Genomic DNA, 19,679 nt, shown 5'->3' with positions numbered 1-19,679 from the left:
AACCAAATGTTTGCAAACATTTGAATTTGTTCTGTAGTGCTGGAATGGATTGAGTATAACTACTATAAACCTGATTTCGCACAACTACACGTAGGGGGATGGCTTGGGAGGTGGGGAAATGTTGTTTGATAATGCAAATGTTGAGCAGTGGGAATAGTTCAGAGATTACATAACTGACTACAGTTTCTATGAGCAGTAGATATTTAGATTGAGCAACTACATATGCGTGCACACAAACTTCTTTCTCATGCATGTAACTGGCCTTTTTTGTATCCACACAGGGTAGCACATGCAGCAATATTGTTAGACTGAACCACCCTGCATGAAGGGAAAAAAATAAAATGCAAGATGTTAAAAGGTAGAATATGGGTCTTTTACGAAGAATGTTTTTTTGTGTGTGCAGGAGGAGGGAGAGACTGTGGATGTCTCTGCAGTGATTGGCTCCTGCACTCTCTCAGAGGCTCGCTTCCTCCTGGATCACTTCATGTCTATGGCCATCAATAAGGTACAAAACAGTTTTACGGACGGTCTACCTAGTTCTTTTCAAATGTTTAAAATGTTCGATTTTACGGCTCTAAGTAAACCTCCCACCTGCACATAGCTGTGTACCCTCACCTTATCGTCCATCCAATTTTAAGACAAAGTGAATAGGTTATTCTTTTGAATGTGCTTGTACAGTCATGTTTGAATACCCCAGATCAAATGACATATTTTGTTAATGTTCTGAGTAAAAATAAAAGACCATATTCTCTACAGGGAACAAACTTAAATGTGGCATTTTTCAGCAATTTGTAGTCCTCTGTTTATTTGCAAAGAAAAGCATAGGAAAAAGAAAGAAAAACAATTATATATATATATATATATATGTATATATATATATATATATATATATATATACTAGGGGTGGGAATCTTTAGGCACCTCACGATTCGATTCGATTACGATTCAGAGGGCTGCGATGCGATTATAAAACGATTATCGATGTATCTCGATGCATCTTTTTTTCTATACAGGGCGGGTATCGCTGTGTCAGTAAAATATCTTTGAGACGGGGTGTGTGCAACATAGCGCGAAAGCCCAGTTTCGCAACAACTGAGAACCAGTGTGCAGACTGCAGGTCACATAGCAGCGATGCGTTATTCGCATTTATAAGCAGCGTAGTTGGTTTCCTGGTACGTTAAATCTTCAACGAGAGACTATAAAACACTAAAAAGTGGCGAAGCTGAAGTCGCTTCTCTTTCGAATTCTCCTATTCCACCTTAAATGGTGCCGCATTTACATTCGGCGCCTCAGTCAGAATTTAAGGTGGAACGGGTAAAATCGAAGAAGAAACTGGAGAATAAGAAGCGACTTCAGCCTCGTAAAACAGTCGAACATTGAGAGACTTTTAACTGATCAACTTCTGAGGAAAAGTTTTCTGGAGAAGATGGGAGGAAAGCGGCTATAGCTGAGCTAAAGCTTAAAGCAGAGCGAAGTAAATCTCAGCACACACTGAGACATACTGGACATTAAATGTTGTGGCTCCCAAGGTGGTTTGATTTTTGTTGAAAGGACAAAATGGCTCTTCTTATCATTTGTGTTGTGACTCCTGATCTAACCTGGCTTTAATGCAGAGGGAGCCAGTCGGATTTCTCGCTCATCCAGTAGTGTTTGTTATGTGCCGCCACAGACTGTCCGGGCGCTGCACTTCCGCACTTCCAAGTTCCGCCTTTTGTGTTCCTTCAACATTACGTTATAAATTAAATATTTAGAAAACCGATTTTTGATATTTGTGAATCGATTCAGAATCGTTCACGTCCACATCGCGATGCGTCTAAGAATCAATTTTTTCCTGCACCCCTATTATATATGTTATATTCCCCAAATAAACATTGTGCATTAAATTGTGCAGATGTGTGTTCTCTATAGAGGATGTCTATTATGTTCACTTATGTTCACTTATAAAGTCAACGAAACGTAATTTTGACCGGAGGTGCCCAAACTTTTGCCTGTGTGTGAATGTGTCTCAGGGTCTGCAGGCGGCTCAGAAGGAATCTCAGATAAAGGTGATGGAGGGCCGTCTGAAGCAGACCGAAATCAACAGCGCCACCCAGAACCAGCTGCTCTTCCACATGCTGAAGGAGAAGGCTGAGTTTAACCCAGAGCTGGATGCCCTGCTGGGCAACGCTTTGCAAGGTCAGCCCCTCTCGTCCTGTAGTGTGCTCTCCTGCCCTTCAAATAAACAATGGTCCCTCAGCCACTCTACCCAGCCCTGCCCACTGCCCTCACACATCTTATGGAAGCAAAATGGTTGTTAAATCAGTGAAGTGTTAGTACATCCTGGCATTTAAGTCGGGCTGGTCAGATATGGTTCACTGCATGACCTGTCCAGATTCTTTGTTGTGAGTTGTGACTTTGTTGTGCTCCTGAATAGATGCTGTATTGATGCAAAATTATATGAAACCTTTTGTCTGTCACATTCTTTAGATATTCCATTTGGACAGCATCTATTCAGCAGCACTGCGCTGCTCCTCTGAAAGACTAAAAAGCTTTCTTTTGGTTGGATTGGACTTGTTTCCGTTTGTACTGGGGGAATGTTTTTATGATTTGTGTGTTGCCTTTTTTTTTCTGTTCCCCCGTTGCCTGAATTGAAACAGAGCTAGGTAACATGCCTGTGGGTAAGTACCAGACGCCAGCCTCCCTGTCTTTATGTTCTGAGTGCATGGGTCTCCCTCCTCAGACTAACCGCAGGCTAGCAGTTACATCTGCAGGTGCATGAGGCGTTCCGCTGTCAGGCTTTCCCTCATCTGTCTTCCCCTCCTTTCCTCCCTCCTCCTCCATGTCAGTGCCTACCACTCCTACACGTGCTACAGCCGCGTAATTAGAAACAACACGCTAACTATTAACATTAGCTGCAGTTCCAGGCCCAAAGCAGGTTGAATTAAAAGAATATTTACACATTAGCTAGTTCATATAGGTGGACACTATTTTGTTTGATGTCACATACTAATGTTTCCTGATGCTTCTTGAGGCAACTCGTCCTAAAGTTCTTCCACGCCTCACCTTTCCCCATTATAACTAGAATTAACTTGGACATCATGTCTTCTGGATGCAGCTGGACTGGACGGTATGGACCCATGTTTGAAAGCCGCTGAAAAACAAGCATGGCAATGCTGAACTCATTCAATGACTGTCCTCATTTGCTTCCCCTGTAAAATTAACGCTGTCATCAGATTTATTTAACAATTCAGTTAATTAAGATGAGGGTGACTCTTACTTTAACCCAAACATTTGGGGTGGGCTCTTTCAGTGCCATAAATGCAACGAAAGAAGTTTCCAGTCCTTGAAATAGAGAAGTTTGTTGCTATTTTTGCATTCACTGTTTTGTTGTTTTTGCTCTCTTTAGATAATGGAGATGACAGTAGCAGTGATGAATCAACAAGTCCTGCAGCAGATGGAAAGTAAGTAAACAGTCAGGATTTGAATATTTCAAATGCTGATACAAATGCACAAGATTCTAAACTAAGGCATTCATTACTGAGGGATGAGTTTGATTAACTCCTTAAGACTCATGCAAAAAAAGTTTATATTTATGCTGTTTAATCTGCTTTTCACCATAAATAATCTCTTATTGTTGTTGTTGCATTTTTATGTAAAGAATGTTATCCACTAAAGCCAAAAATGCCTAGAGGTTTATGTTTGTTGTGTCACAAATTACCTTTTTGAACATGTTAAAAAGAATTTAAGTCAAACTGTGCTCCGAGTTCACTTGCACCCCTACTCAGAAAAAAAAACATAGTGCATCAACCAATAAAGAAAGCTGTGTGCTTCTTTTATGGTGATAGAAGGCATGGTAATACACAGAGAGGTCCAGTTCCACATGCTGATCAATTTTACAATGGCCAGCGTGGACATGCACTCCCAGGAGCAGGTTTAAGCGAGTTAAAGGGCACATCAACAATGTTTCTGAATATGGGATGTTCAGTTTTATAGGGTTAAGGCTTGTAAATATGCTCTTTTTAACATAACGCGCTCTTTACTCTCCCAAAATCCAGCACTTTGGCCTCTGACCTCATGAAGCTCTGTGGAGAGACCAAGTCCAGGAGTAAGGTAATGTTTTGTGTAGTTTAACAATGGCTCACATATTGTCGCTGGCCTTTCAGAGCATTTCTTTTGGTCCATTCATCATGAAATTTTCACATGATGTAAGGGACAGCTGCCATGCTGAAGTGATATACAAAATTAAAAATGGAGAAGCATGTTGTTCTGTAGACAGTGACAATATACTTCTTTTTACATTGTTTCAATGCTAGCTACTCTTTACTTTGTTTACTTTTGATAAATGGATAAATTGACCAGAAGAAATGACCAAAATGACTTGAACTGAATGAAATCTCACTGTATTAACATATATTAAAGTTAAGGATAAGTTTTTTTTCCTTCTCCTTTACAGTTACCATTAAAAGTTACCATATAAGGTTTTATTAAAGAAGAGATGACATCTAAACCTAGAACTTGCATACAGTGTTTTTGTTACTTTGTATCTCAAACAGTGTGGGTTTATTTGTTGTGGATTTGTACAGGCACGCAGAAGAACCACCACTCAGATGGAGCTGCTTTATGCAAATAACTGTGACTCTGGCCCTGACACGCCCAGTGGAGACTTCACTGGTCCTCTGCACCCAGTGGCTGAAACACCTGAAGGAGACCTAGAGTCTGCTGGCAATGCGGTCAGGGACTACATGGTCCCCTCAGCTGGCTTGTCCTCTAGAATGGGTAGCATGTAAGTAGGGTAGCAAGCTAACATCTTCAGTTTACCTGCACTGACGGCTGCATGCACCTCTGCTTTTTAGCTTTGTGTTTGCTTGGAGCATTTGGCCGTGTCCACGCTCTTCCATTGCTTTTTTTATTCATATTCCCCTCCATGGCATGGTTGAGCAGTTCCAGTCTTGGAGAGCTACAGCTAAGCTTATTAAGGGCTGGTTAAATAGTTAAGAAGTTTACTCAGGCATGTTCAAGCAGAGAAAACATTGATCCTCTAAGACTGGAACTGCCCCTCAGTTGATGTTTTACAGTGAATAACTAGTAACTTTTCAATGACCTATCATAATTCTAAGACTTCACTTTGAAACATACTTTGTTTTGAAGGTCTAAACCGGGCATGTCAAACTGGGGGCTTTCAGGGCCAGAGAGCTGCTGAGATTAGTGTTTAATCTCATCTAACACTCTGAATTCAGTGATGAGGGCCTTGTTAATTAGCTAATGAGCTGAATCAGATGTGTTTAATGAGGCAGTGTGCTGAAGTCTGCAGTGTTTTGGCCTGCGAGGACTGGAGCCTGACACATGTGGTCTAATCGAACAACATACATTACGTAAATACTTGATCCACTAATTTACAGTTGAGTTTGTTACACGCACATAGTAGTTTTCTGACATTTAACAGCTGTTTAATTCCCTTTCCATGGAAGGATTCATTGCTTATTAAGGGTTTTTAATAAATGGCCTCTAACCAGCATATAACATCATCATCTCATTGAAGGATTAAAAGAGTTGTTATACTACAGATTAGACGGGACCTGTCTTCATATAACACAGTTCCAGCATCAGTTGCATAATGCGGGTTTCTTACATAATTGATATTTTGAATCCTATTAGTGCAGTTTGATGATATTTCCTTCCCCCCTCAGTATGATCTGGTAACAGGTTTGTATTCACATTTTCAGTGTTTTGTTTGTATTCTCTGTTTTGAATGCTGTTCATCCTTTGGTGTCATTTTATGTTCAGTCAGTGTGTTTTGTGTTTTTATTTTATGTTTATGTCTGTTATGTCACTAATGGAACTAAAACTAGCAACTCTGGCTCCAGACCTCCATCAGGGGTGGAAAAGAGAGTACTGGAAGCATCTCCTCTCACCCGCAGGAAGACCTATGACAAGGGACAAGCAGCGGCCGACAGAGCTAAAGCCAAAGAAATCAAACAGTAAGCGCTAGTGCCATCCTAGGGACTGGAGGACAATCCTGCTACCACTTAGTCTGAAAAAGGCCTCTGCCTGTGTGAGCTGATTTTCATGATAAATGCCTCTCACTTTATTTTGGTGGGATGGAGAGCAGCACACACAGCAGACTCTGAATTTGGAATGTGTCTGTTAAACCAAAGAATTTCCTCTTAACTGGTTTTCCACTGCTGCTGAAAAAAGCATGTCTACCTGAGTCGACCTTGCCTGGTGTGATCAGTCCCTTACAAGTCCTACACTGAATGTCCAACATTCTAGTTTTAATGAAAAGCTGTTTCCCATATGCTCCACACTTACTTTTTTCTAGTCCTTTTAAAATGTTTTGTTATTCACAAAACAGTTTTCCACTGGGGGTGTAACGATACATGTATTTTCAGATTCAATATGATTTTCAGTTTTAATTCTATTTCATTTTAGATATTTTATGTATTAAAGTCCTGCTTAGAAATCTAAGTATATACTACACAGACTGGTTTGGCCCATACAAATCAAAGTTTTCAGAGAGAATTTAAGTGTCTGCCATACCAGCCCTCAGACCAAATAAGCCCCAAAAATTACCTTATTTATCTTATTAATTATCTTATTTACCTTATTAAGCAACTTCAGAAACACAACTTCATGAAAGACAGCAAGTGAGAGACCCTTGGAAGGGTCAGAGGCACATATTTAGGCCTGTTACAATCATTACGTAATTTCCTGATTGCAGTTATTTTTTCACAGTTCTTAGCTTTCAAGGTCCTGTTTTCTTCACGATCTTTGAATTGAGTGCATTTTGATCAGTTGGGTTGAGACAAATACGTCTAAATAAAAGAAAACATTTATTGAGACGTCATTGATTTTACAAAAACAACAAAAGCTGACTAATGCTGGAACATGTTTACAGGGCAGTGGTGAGTAATGTTTGTTTATTTGAGCTCAAGTTGTGTTTATGTTGCTTCAGAGCTTCTAAGTATCAACAGTTACGAAGCAAGATAGCTAATCAGCCAATTTGGCCACTTTCATTAAAATGAAAACAAAAAAATTAATTGTTAATTATTTATATGGCTAAAATTTTATCATCATGACATGTCTAGGTGTATCGATGATAATTGAAATATCAGTACAGTTTTTTATTTCTCCCTGATATTGTATCAAAATCGTTACACCCTTATTTTCCACACATTACACTTCGCACACCTGATTATGGAATGGAAAACACAGCAGCATGAGTCATTATCTTGGGTCTGTAGTTCTACACATTCAGTGTTCAACTTGCATCTCAAGCCCTTTTGTTTAAACCAAAGATCTACCCAACTGAGATACCCAGTCCTACAGTGATATGTGGTGACCTGCACTAACACTGTTTCTCTGAAGTACTCCATAACCGACATCATCAGAGCACCAGCTTGAGGTGAAGGGAAACATGGCTGAAACCTCTTGCCTTTTTGAATGCCCTTTTTTCCTTTCTTTAGCAATAGCAGTCAGAGTTCAGAGAGAGTATGAGTGTGATGTTAGCTTTCGACCCTGTGGTATTTAGAACAAAACACATTGCATTAGCCTCCGAATGTGGCTGATGTGTGTGTGTGTGTGTGTGTGTGTGTGTGTGTGTGTGTGTGTGTGTGTTTTGCTGTTTGTTTTGCTGTGTGTGTTTGTTCCTGCTTGCTCATGTAGCTCGGAGGTGCATCCCTCTCCCCACCTCGCCCCTGCAGGCCATGTGGGGGCTCAGCAGAATGTGTTCGCTCGCCTGACTGTGTGTCTCATGCATTCTGAGCTTCAGAGCAGGAAGTATGGAGGAGAGCTCAAACAGTGCAGCTGGACAGTAGGACCAGAGCTAAGCTTAGATACAAAATTAGCATAGTACAGCTACAGTACTGTGTGAAAATCTTAAGCTAGTATAATTATTGCTTACGAAAAACAGTACGTTTCAGTAGTAACTGTTTGGTCATCACAATTTTGGCTAATTTTAAGTGTAAAAAGACTAACCAGAACATGACTTGCAAACACAGCTTTGAACAGTTGTTCACATGTACAATTGTAATATTTTTCATTAAAACACAAAAATATTGTGTGTTTCAGCAGTGATAATTCTTAAGGTCAAACAATGATTTTCAGACTTTGGGATACATTTACTTGAAAACAGTGGGATATAACTGCTGACGAAGTGGCCATGACAGACAGGTATGCAGTCTCCCTGCCTGTAGGGGTGTGTCTAAAGTAAGGCTTAGCCTATGGATTAAAACTCTTTATGCTTCAGTAGTGACATGAAAATATGGGACATCATTTTTTTTATTCTAAAATTACAAATTATAAAAATAAATCAAAAGTTTTCAAAAAAAAAAACTTCTTTAAAAAATAATAAAAAAGATCTTTGAATAATCGTTGAAAAAAATACCAAAAATGAAAGTAATATATTCAAAAGGTTTGAGACAGCACAATTTGAAATAATTTGGAAGAATGGTCCCCATAACATTACAATAAATGCAAATATACACTCCAGCCACTGCATGCATTTGTTACAACCTGCCACTGGCACACCTGATTTTAAATTAAAGTGTATCTTGATGAAATATTGATTAGCCAAAGCAATTATTGCATTGTAATAAATATAGATACTGTGCTACCTCTAGGAGAGAATTGTAAAATGCTAACACACTAGCAGATATTAAATTACAACAAAATGTACTCAAAATGTAATAATTGTTCATATTCTAATGTTTGCATTTTTTGAGAAAATAAACATTTACTTTCCAGAACCTTTTAATTTAATAGGGGGCCTAGGACTTTTGCACAGTACTGTATATGACAATTATTTAATCATTCCAGCAGTTTGAAGAAATATGATAAATGATGATGTAGAGTAGCTGGAGTAGTCATTTTAAAGAGTATCAGTTTTATTTTATTTTGGGTATCAACTTATTTGAACCCTGCTAACTTTGGCATGACCATGTCACACAACAGTGTCATGTCACCATTACTGTTAATTGTCATGATATATATATAAAAATCTGTCTTGACAACTTATTACAGCATATGATATGTTTATGACATAGTTATCGCAAGGTTAGGTAATAGGTAGGGTTCAAGTAAAGTTGTATTATATTGTATTTCAGTTTGTTGTTACTAGTATGACTGTTGTATCCATAAGAACAAAGTACAGTAACCATCCTAGACGAAGTGTTCTAGTTTCATAAGTTTCTGCTCTGCAGCATTTCATAATGTTAACACTTTTTAGATTTCAAGGTTCAAGGCTGACTTAAGTGTTGCAAGTACAGTATAAGTGAATTAATTTGTGTGTATGTGAGAGAGAAAGAGAGAGAGAGTGTGAACCCTTGTTTATCCAGCAGAGGTCTCTATTCGCACACAACTGATCTTTTTCCGATTTAATACCTTTCTCCAGTAACGAATGGATTTCAATCCATCCTCTCTAGAAGTAAGCTGTGTTTTGTTTCGCTTTTTTAACTTAGTGTAGATTCTTTCTGAACCAAAGACACACAAGTTGCCTCTGTTCTGTGAAATGAAGGTTTGATTTTAGTTATAATTATCCACATGATTGTGGTGTTCTCTGTTTTTTTGCTTTTTTTGTTGTTTTTATGTTGCAGCATGTGGCTGAAGTGCTGGACATTGTGCATGTACATTCATGCATGCTGCTCTATAGTGTTATCTGTACAGATCACTATATTTAAATCATAGCTTCTGTGTGCATGGAGGACTGCATGACTTCTGTGCATACAAAATGAGTTGGTAGCTGTGTTGAATACAGCTTGCATTGCTGTTCTCAGACTGACATGTATGTGTGTGTGTTTCCCAGAGGAGTGATAAACCCAGTGCCCATGTCAAAGAGCAGTCGTGGTGGTACTCTGCAGTGTGTGCATGTGGCTGAGGGCCACAGTAAAGCCGTGCTGTGTGTGGACTCTACTGATGACCTCCTCTTCACTGGATCCAAAGGTCTGACTCGTGTGTCTGGCTTCACTTCTGATGGCTGATGTTTATGTGACCTCCGACTATCAGGGACAGATCTGCTAAGCCTTTTGCGGCAGGTTTCAGGCACAAATAGAATGCGTTCAACCTGAGCATGCATGTTATTTATGGGCTAAAAGTGTCATTGTGTTTCTCTTCCTAGTAAATATTGTCACTTTCTGGACAAAACCGTGTGTCTCCAGGAAAGTAACTTCACAGGAGAAGGAAAAAATGTTCTTCACTTTCAGTGTAATTTAAAGGAAAAAGATTTTATTCTAGGTCACTTTGGACTATTTCTGTTGGTTTGTTTATCGTGAAATTTTGCCACAGTGTAAACAGTAGCTGGCACTTTATATATATATATATATATCTATATATATATATATATATATATATATATATGGTATATATATAATATATATATATATATATATATATATATATAAAAATAAAGAAAATGGAAATTCAAGGTTTTGTTCCAACAGCAATTATATGCAATTGAGGGAGAATGGTGCAAAATGTGCCAGCTGTTTCAGTATCAGTTTTAACAAGCCTCGTCCGTTTGGTCTCATCATTTAGCCTCTTCAGAATCCCCAATGCCTTATTAATGTACTATGTACTATTACTTTATTAGCTCAAGTGAAGGGTGTTAGATGAGCTCTTGCAGGGGCAAGGGATCAAGCTTCAGCAGCAAAACTTGCCCAGAAATCATTGCGACCTGGTGCGTTTCCAGGGGCAATGCAGCACTCATAGCTGTTACAGTGAGGCACAGGCCTCAAGCATTTACTGAAAAACATATTTAACAATTACACTGTTTTAACTGCCAGGACTCCAGAGTTTAACTAGTGGCTCCTATGGCACTGACCTTCCGTCTTACCATTTCCCAATTTGTATTTTTCAAATTACATCACTGTAGAATGCACTTCACTTATTATGTAGTAATGAACTTAATTTACTTGCAGCTCTTTAGCACAGAACTTACATTTTCTCTTTTGTCATGAGTTTATTGACATTTCCAGTCCAGTATGACCCCCAGTATGCGGACCCCTACTCCATACTAATGTTTTGTTGGTTCTCTTGCTTTACATTATTCAAAAGTTGCCTCCTAATTTAAAGTTGTCATGCTACTCTAATGAGTCCAGCTTGTGTTCCCCCTCTCAGATCGCACCTGTAAGGTGTGGAATCTGGTGACTGGTCAGGAGATCATGTCTCTGGGTGGCCACCCCAACAATGTAGTGTCAGTGCGCTACAGTTCCAGCTTGGTCTTCACCGTCTCCACCTCCTACATCAAAGTCTGGGATATACGTGACTCGGCTAAGTGCATCCGCACACTCTCGTAAGTCCCCTTTTGTCCCTGCTTGTCTATGTTCCACTAGTGTGTAACTAGTCCCCCCAGTCACATGTATATTCAGTGTATTCTTAGAAAGAAGTCTGTATCATACCAAAATAAAAGAATCAGATTTAGTTGTGGGGAAATTTGGGATTTCATAATGCATTTAAAGCAAACCTAATCACTGTGAGCCTGTTTATGCCATACATTAACCTGTTTCTTGCCCAAATTGTCTCTGGATATGGCCAGATTACATTTACACTTTTTGCAAAAATGTGTCCCGAGCTTAACCGGAGAAAATCCGATTTTACGTTCTCTATGTAAAAAGCACATTAACATTTGCATAATTCCATTTTGCTTTTGTTTACTTTCTTCCTGGCCATGATACGAGTCAACAAGCTTGGCTTGGACACTTTCATCGGCCTAGAGGGTCTTTGTTTGGGGAGCTCCAGCCTCGCATGTCCCCCCTCTTTCATTTCATTGTTTTTCCTCTCAACTACTAGTCAGCACTCAGCAGACTCATTTATGCTAATCTATTTATATATGGATAATGGAAACACATTACATTCACACTTGTGTTAAATGTGTTCATGATCTGTCTCTGACTACCTCTGATTGTGGTCCCCGATCCTAATCTGATCACACTGCACTCTGGGTGTGTTTATATTTGGTTTTCCATGTGGTCATGCAAAATCTGAATGTGATCCAATCATTAAAAGTATATGTTGATGCAAGATGTAAACGGTCTGTGTGATGTCAGATATTTACACACCCTCCTATTAAAAACTGTGCTGATTTACAGGTTCCAGATAATACTTATTTTCATAGCCTGCCTCAGAAGTAACATGGACATGAACATTTCTCAGTACTGTTTCTCTGAATGACACTGTCTTTTGTTCTCAGCTCTTCTGGTCAGGTGAGCACAGGTGATGCATGTGCAGCCACCACTAACCGCACAGTCACTATACCTACTGGAGAGAACCAGATCAACCAGATCGCTCTCAACCCAACTGGCACAGTGCTCTACGCAGCAGCCGGAAATTCTGTCCGCATGTGGGACCTTAGAAGGTACACCGGTTCTATGCCTCAGTTTTTATTTCATCTACAAGTAGTATTAGAAGTAGTATGGATTCACGTGTTGTAGTATGTGCTGTCTTTTAAAGACCAACTTTAAAAGACCAGCTTCTCATAGATTTTTTGTTGGCTGCCAATAATTAATTTTAGGGACATTTCAATAACAATATTTTTAGATATCAAAATTTAGTTTTAGAAATAAATTCATCTATATAGATATCAAAATTGCTATTTATATTTCTCTTAGCATTTGATATTGTAAACCAAAACATCTTTATAATTAAGAAAACATACTTTCGGTCAGGTGTGTCAAAACTGTTGACTGACACAGTGTTGCCTCCAGTAGTGTTGTGATATGAATGTGATTGAGTTCTGAATGTTGATGTCTTTCTCTGCTCCCTCAGGTTTGTCTCAACAGGCAAGCTCACAGGTCACCTTGGACCAGTCATGTGTTTGACTGTGGATCACTCTGGTAACGGCCAGGATCTGGTCATCACCGGCTCCAAAGATCACTACATCAAGGTATGTGCGTGCACACCTTTGTGTTAGAGGCATTTCATGAAAAATACTCGGAAGTACTTCTATAAATACACCACATGACTTGTTTTTGATGAGAATGTTTATTTTTGTAGATGTTCGATGTAACAGAAGGCGCTCTAGGCAGCATTGGTCCTACACATAACTTTGAGCCTCCACATTATGATGGTATAGAGTCGGTGGTGGTGCAGGGAGACTGCCTGTTCAGTGGCTCCCGAGACAATGGCATCAAGAAATGGGACCTGGCTCATAAAGACCTGCTGCAGGTGAGCTCAATAAATCAATACAGCACCTGCTGTAGGTTAGAGAGAAGATTACTGTTCAGTCAAGCAGTAAGTGAATTCTGTCAGTCAAAGGCTGGGGCATTGCATGTAAATAATGGAAGTAAATCAATGAAAGAGTTGAGAGTGAGAAGAAGTCTTTTACAGAATGCTTTCTTTGTATCAGTGCATGTGTTGTAGTGGAAAAAATTGAAATTGAAAATGAAATGTATGTTGTGTTGGAGCAGCAGGTGCCGAACGCTCATCGCGACTGGGTTTGTGCTCTGGGTGTGGTGCCCGGCTCTCCGGCCCTGCTGAGCGGCTGTAGAGGGGGAGTACTCAAACTCTGGCACACAGACACACTGAGTGCACTCGGAGAACTGCGGGGCCACGAGAGCCCCATCAACAGCATCTCCACCAACAGCAGCTTACTGTTCACTGCGTCTGAGTGAGTAGCATGCACACACATCTCTGTTAAACAATATGATGGTGCTTTGCAACTTTAGTGCTGAAGCACCACTCTTCTGCACATTTTAGGCTACGTCCAGGCTGAAGTGGCGCAAATCTGATTTTTTGCCCTGATGTGACAGATCTGATTGTGTTTTTTTGTCATTTTTACTGCACATGCATGTCAGTCAGTGTTCATGTGGCAGCAGCACCTACATTGCAAAAGCAATGCATCTGAACTTTTTTCACCTTCATCTTGTTCCAATAATGAAGAGCTGAGAGCAGTTCAGAGCAAATTATCTTCGCAACAAAGGCTTGTTCTGCTGGTTGATTTGTTTGTTGTTCATGACACACGTGGTTCACTCATGTGGCATCATTGATGATGAGTGCAGGTCGTTTCAGGACACAGATTTTCTGTCACATTAAACACATATTTGAGTCATTTACCTACATAATGTGAACTATCAAGTTACAAAGATCAGATCTGATCAAAAAATCATAATTGAGCAACAAGGCTTGTAATGTAAATGTAGCCGTAGAGTTTTCCTTGCTCCAGCACACCTAAATCAACACAACAGCTAATCGATAGGGATGCGCTGATCATACATTTTTTATGGACGATTCCAATTCCATTATAGCCAGGTTGTTTGGCTGCTATTTCTTCACCTTTTCTTTTTTTTTTTAGGCTAAAACGCATAATTCACAATAGCACATTTCCAGTATTCTCTTGCCCAAAGCTGATTTTTAACAAACTGGCATTTTACATTTTTCTTTAAATAACATGAATAAATGAAGTAATTAGAATTAAGAAACAACTGGCAGTTCAGCACAAAAAGACATGCATAATTATGCTACAACATTTTTGTATAGGTGTAGCAGCAGCTTTCAAATACATTGCAAGCACACTTATATAACTTATTTATGTTTTAAAATTACAACACAGATCAGCCAAAATAATAACAAAACATTACCAGATTGCTAGAAAAATCAGCCAATTTCAGTCATGCATACCTGCTAATTAGGTCTTAGAAACCAATGCTCCCCTCTTCCCAATTTCTTCTATTTTTGCATATTTGGCACATGTGAATGTTTTAGATCATGAAACTACTTTTAATAATAGACAAAGATAAATCAAATAAACACAAAATGTTTTTAAATGATGATTTCATTTATTGAAGGAAAAATGCTGTTTGGCCCTACCTGGCCCTATGCGAAAAAATAATTGCCCCCTTAGCTACTAAATCAACCAGTTAACCAAATTCAATTGACTGTTGGGTTCAATTTCACTAGCCAAACCCTGGCATTATTACTGCCAGACCTGTTAAATCTAAACATCAATTAAATAGAACCTGCCTGGCAATGTGAAGCAGGCTAGAAGCTCTCAAATACAGCACATGATGCCATGTTCTAAAGAGATTCAAATACAGATGCAAAACAGTTATTGAAATCTGCCAGTCTGGACAGGGTTACAAATCCAACATTCCTCCTCAGTGATGTAAAAGACTCATTGCAAGTGATCACAAACATTTGATTCCAGTTATTGAGTTTAGGGGCAATTACTTTTTCACATGGATGATATAGGTTTTAAATAAATCTTAATCTTCAATAAATGGAGTGATCATTTAAAAGCTGCATTTTGTCATTACTCGTGTTGTCTTTATCTCATATAAAAATTAGTTGGATAATCTGAAACATTTAAATGTGACACATGAGCAAAAATATAAGAAATCAGGTGAGGGTCAAATACTTTTTCACAGCACTATGTTTCTCACTCAAGCAAAACAAGCAGATAAATTGTCAGTACTGTATACAATGTAGCAGTTCTCATTCGGGGGATGCAGTAGACAGTGCTGCCTTTTTATATTCTTTTGACATTTTGTTAAAATTAACTTTAAGATAAACTTTAAAGATTATAAACTCCAATTTTCAGTTTTTTTTAATTTGACATTTCTCTTTTTAGCATTCTTTAAGACTGACAGGGTTGCCAGTACATCGCAAAACAACAGTAGCTCTAGAATTCTAAGAGTTAACATGCCTTTCCTGAAATTAAATGCAATTTTTATCACAGTGAAAAACATCCATGGCAGGGTTTCTCCTTGTCTAGAAAGGAGAAATGAACTGCAATTCATGCAATAACAGTCTTTATCCGTGCCTTTCTCCACAGTGATCGGACAGTGAAGATCTGGCGTGCGAGAGGAGGTCTGGACAGCACTACTGATATGACGGACACAGCCGAGGAGGCTGCCATCAATTGACTGGTCACTGATCATTATGACAATGACACCATGGCTAATGTACCTTTGCACTTTGACCTCGCCCACTAAAACTGGACACTCAATCAATACAGAGACCCTCAGCAGAAAAATAAAGCCTAAATGAAAGTGGATGTAAACAGACCGGAATCTCCTATTTCACCACAGGTGTTTTTCTTGGGGGTCTCTAAGCCTGTGTCTTAATATTGTGACGATGCTATGGAAGATAGCTATGACGTGCAAGTCTCACCGCAAGTTAAGGCTCCTTTAGACTTAGCAGTTGTCCATGATGACCCTTATTAACCCCTGGAAGAGCCCTGCCATACAGGGTTTTGTTGGATATGAGAAGAGAACAAACCGGACGCTCTGTAGCTGGCTTCAGTTGTCCGGTTCTCCGAGCTCATATGGTGGACCTGCCGCTTTATGCACATGATGCATATCAAGTAACTGTAGCTTTTGCGTGAAGTGGACTAACTGGAATCACCATGCCTTTAAATCACTGTCTGTGTGTTTCAGCTGTAGGGTTGGCACCTAGAAATCATAGGTGACCAAAGTGTAGAACTCTACTGTGCTACAATCACAACGTTATTAAATCCAGTAACAGTGCATTCTTTAGATATAGAATGATCTCAATATCTCCCTCTCTTTCTCTCTCTCCTCCTCCCCTCCCTCTTTCTCTTTCTCTCGCCCTTCCTCTCCCCCTCCTCTTCATCTCCCACCCATATCTCTCTCCTTCCTCTTTATTTTTCTCTCTCCCTTCCTCTCCTCTCAATCTCTCTTATTTCTCTCCTTCCTTTTTTCTTACTTTTTCTCTCTCATCCCCCTTCATTCCATCTCCCTCTCATGTCTCTCCTTCCTCTTTTTTCTTTTTTCTTTCTCCCTCCCTCCCTTTGCCCCTCCCTCCCTTTGCTCCCTCCCTTTGCCCCCTCCCTCTATTTCTCCCTCCCACTCTCTCTCTCTCCCTCCCTCCCTCTCCCTGTCTCTCTCATTCCTCTTTTTTTTCTCTCTCCCTTTCTCTCTCTTTCACTCTTATCTCTCTCTTTCCTTCTTTCTTTCTCTTTCTATCTCTTTCACTCTCCCCCTCCTTTCCATTTCCCTCTCATCTCCTTCCTCTTTTTCTTTTTTTTCCTCTCCCTCCACTCCTCCCTCCCCCTCTCCCTGTCTCTCCCTCTCTCTCTCTCTCCCTCTCTCTCCTTGTCTTTCTGTCTGCACGTCTCACTAGTTATCCCACTTTTCTCACGCTCACTCTGTCTGGTGTTGTTTCAACTATATATCACTACTCAGTACTCTTTCTCTCAGCTCCTGTGTTAAATGTATTTGCTGATTGTCTACTAATTACCTTTAAGCTTGACTAGAGCGTTCTCTTAATGCGTGAGTGAGGGCTTACTAGCATACATTCAGCTACTAGATCCTTTACTGTGTATGTGGATGTGTATGTGGATGTGTATGTGGATGTGGATGTGGATGTAAGGGGAAAGAGACTGTTGTGCCTGTAAGCCTAAAGTGTCACGAGCACGTGTTCCCAGACCTGGTCTGTGTGTTGATTAACATGTCCACCTGCTGCTGTTTCTGTCATATACCTGTTTAACTCTCGACTGTATGTGTATTTGTGGCATAAATAGACTGTTCATATATAGCCTTATGTATTACAGTATAGTTATTATAGGTGAATACAGTATATTGTGACGTGAGGTTGTAAAGAAATACTTCACTCAGAAATGCTATGACGGCTAATAATAAGTGCTTGTATGTACTTAACGTGAGCTCTCGTTAATATTAGGAATATCTGGATGCTTTGAGTAAAGTATTTCTTTAACCTGTAACAACTGACAAACCTAGATCCTCTCACCCGCCACTCAGAAGCAGTAGACCAGGATTTGGGAATGCTATTTTAGGCTGAACAGAAATGGGCATTGCACTGGTAGGAACCATCTCCGTTTAAGCTTTCTCTCCCCATGTGGGCTGTCTAGTGATGGTCTGTCTTATTCTGGACACATTTAAACTGGATGAATTTATGAAGTCCTGGATTTTCACTGGAGTTTTAGCTGGCTGACCCCTTTAGCAATTTGAATGTCAGATGCCACTTGAATTAAATGCCATCTGTCAAAAACCATTCTTGCCAGTCATCTGTGTTTCTTATTGAAGGGTAAAATTGAGAGAATGTGATACAGTAGACCCACTAAGCTGTGGAAGATATGTGTATGTACAGTACCGTGCAAAGCAGAGACCACTCTTCATTTGATTGTTCAGTCAAAACGGCCATTAAGTACAGGTTATTCATTTTTTTCTGAGGAGATTACATATAACATAATCCACTTGCATGATGAAGGAAAGTCAAATGAGAATGAGTGGGGGACAAAATTCAAAATTGTTTAAAAAAAAATGATTAAATGATCATAAAAGATAGAGATTAAAAGGTAATAAAAAGATAAAGAAAACAGGACTCCTAACAACCAAGACCTGCTAGACCACCAAAATTGTCACCATGAGATAAACAGTACAAGCTAAGAGCTTCAGATCTGAAGAAATCCACAGGTGTTTCTGTCCATCCTTCCACTGTGAGAGGACAACTCAACATCTGAATCTGAAAGTATGTGTAGCTGTAAAGAAGCCTTACAGAGAAAAGAAAATTCGCAAATCAAACAAAGAAGCTGTTGGTGTTCTCAGAACAATGAACTGACCACCCCAGAATCCAGACCTCAACATCATTGAATGTGTTTGGGATTATTTGGATCATGAGAAGCAGAAAATGCAACTTCTAAGACTGAATTTTGGAGGTGTGGAAAAATATCCCTGCAGATTTCTTTGAAAAACTGAAAGCAAGCCTCCTGAAAAGAAAAGAAGCTGTAATACTGACAAGGGATGGACACATGGAATACTAAATAAATTAACATTTTATTTAGTTGTTGAAGCTTCTGTGTAATTTAATGTTAAATTTATTTGGTGCTTTGTTCTGATGGCAAAAAATGAATTACTTGTTCTTAATGGATGTTTTCACTGGAAATTAAAAAATGAGGGGTGGTCACTTTTGACCAGTGCTGCATGTTTATATGCGTGCATTTGTGTGGATTGTTAAAATGGTGAACATACTGTGGGCCTGCAGCAGATTTTTGTGTCAGAAGTTCTGCCTTGCTTAATCTCTATAGCAGTAAGATGTTTCATCCACTGGAGGGAAGTATTAGAACTCTGTTCTTGTGAAGGTCTGGTTGAGCTCATCGGCTCTGATATACCATCTGTGTGTGTGTGTGTGTGTGTGTGTGTGTGTGTGTGTGGTCTGTATATTGGTCCATGTCACTCAGAGTTATCCTTTAAGACTGCCTTGTGGAGAATTGAAATAGGCACCTTTCTTCTTTCGTAAGACATTTTAATCTGTGTTATCCATCAACGTGCAGGTGTTCTTCTCTTGTCCCACTTGCCTCTTGATATTGTCATAATGTGGCTGCACCTGGATTCAGAACAATGTCATGGCTGGATAAAAGGCAGACTAGAATAGCAGCCTCTCAACTGCTGGTTCTGAGCTGCTTTGTGGCGTGTTCCTCTCAATAAAAGGACGAAAATCATGGTGAAATATTTATTATCCTGGTGCACTGGTGACAAGTTCATTCTCTCAGAAGACATTCTTTCATTTCTGTCCGGGTGGTAATGCCCAAATGCACATGAAAACATGACATATCGCCATTGTTTTTACTCATCAGAATAGGTAAATTATTAATGATGAAAGTATGAAAGGCATTTTCTCTGCTAGAAGTTTCTCCGTGCTGTCAAAGTTGTCTCTGCATCATCGTCATCTGTGGACTTTTTTATCTTTGTGCATTTTTGTCATTTTAAATCTATAGTCCTGACTGCTCTAAT

The 19,679-nt window shown here is 39.4% G+C and overlaps 1 protein-coding gene across 6 annotated transcripts in view; it reads left to right on the top strand.

The window, feature by feature from the left end:
- The window catches only part of kif21a (kinesin family member 21A), a 56,325-nt gene extending 39,740 nt beyond the window's left edge, over window positions 1-16,585 (top strand). For 3 of the 6 annotated variants that reach the window (XM_036575981.1, XM_036575980.1, XM_036575986.1), the window contains 14 exons: window positions 404-505; window positions 2,010-2,175; window positions 2,637-2,657; window positions 3,386-3,440; window positions 4,035-4,089; window positions 4,563-4,762; window positions 5,829-5,957; window positions 9,779-9,915; window positions 11,089-11,263; window positions 12,161-12,325; window positions 12,736-12,853; window positions 12,964-13,134; window positions 13,377-13,576; window positions 15,740-16,585. In XM_036575981.1, the coding sequence (XP_036431874.1) occupies window positions 404-505; window positions 2,010-2,175; window positions 2,637-2,657; window positions 3,386-3,440; window positions 4,035-4,089; window positions 4,563-4,762; window positions 5,829-5,957; window positions 9,779-9,915; window positions 11,089-11,263; window positions 12,161-12,325; window positions 12,736-12,853; window positions 12,964-13,134; window positions 13,377-13,576; window positions 15,740-15,830 (1,785 nt within the window). In that variant the 3' untranslated portion in view covers window positions 15,831-16,585. The remainder of the gene's footprint in view (window positions 1-403; window positions 506-2,009; window positions 2,176-2,636; window positions 2,658-3,385; window positions 3,441-4,034; window positions 4,090-4,562; window positions 4,763-5,828; window positions 5,958-9,778; window positions 9,916-11,088; window positions 11,264-12,160; window positions 12,326-12,735; window positions 12,854-12,963; window positions 13,135-13,376; window positions 13,577-15,739) is intronic. The other 3 variants (XM_036575982.1, XM_036575985.1, XM_036575984.1) reach the window with 3 other exon arrangements.
- The last annotated feature ends 3,094 nt before the right edge of the window (window positions 16,586-19,679 follow it).

This window comes from Colossoma macropomum, unplaced genomic scaffold (genome assembly GCF_904425465.1).
Source record: "Colossoma macropomum unplaced genomic scaffold, Colossoma_macropomum, whole genome shotgun sequence".
In the NCBI taxonomy this organism is placed as follows: Eukaryota; Metazoa; Chordata; class Actinopteri; order Characiformes; family Serrasalmidae; genus Colossoma; species Colossoma macropomum.
Note: the sequence above shows the minus strand (reverse complement) of the source record. Positions and strands in the feature narration are given on the sequence as shown.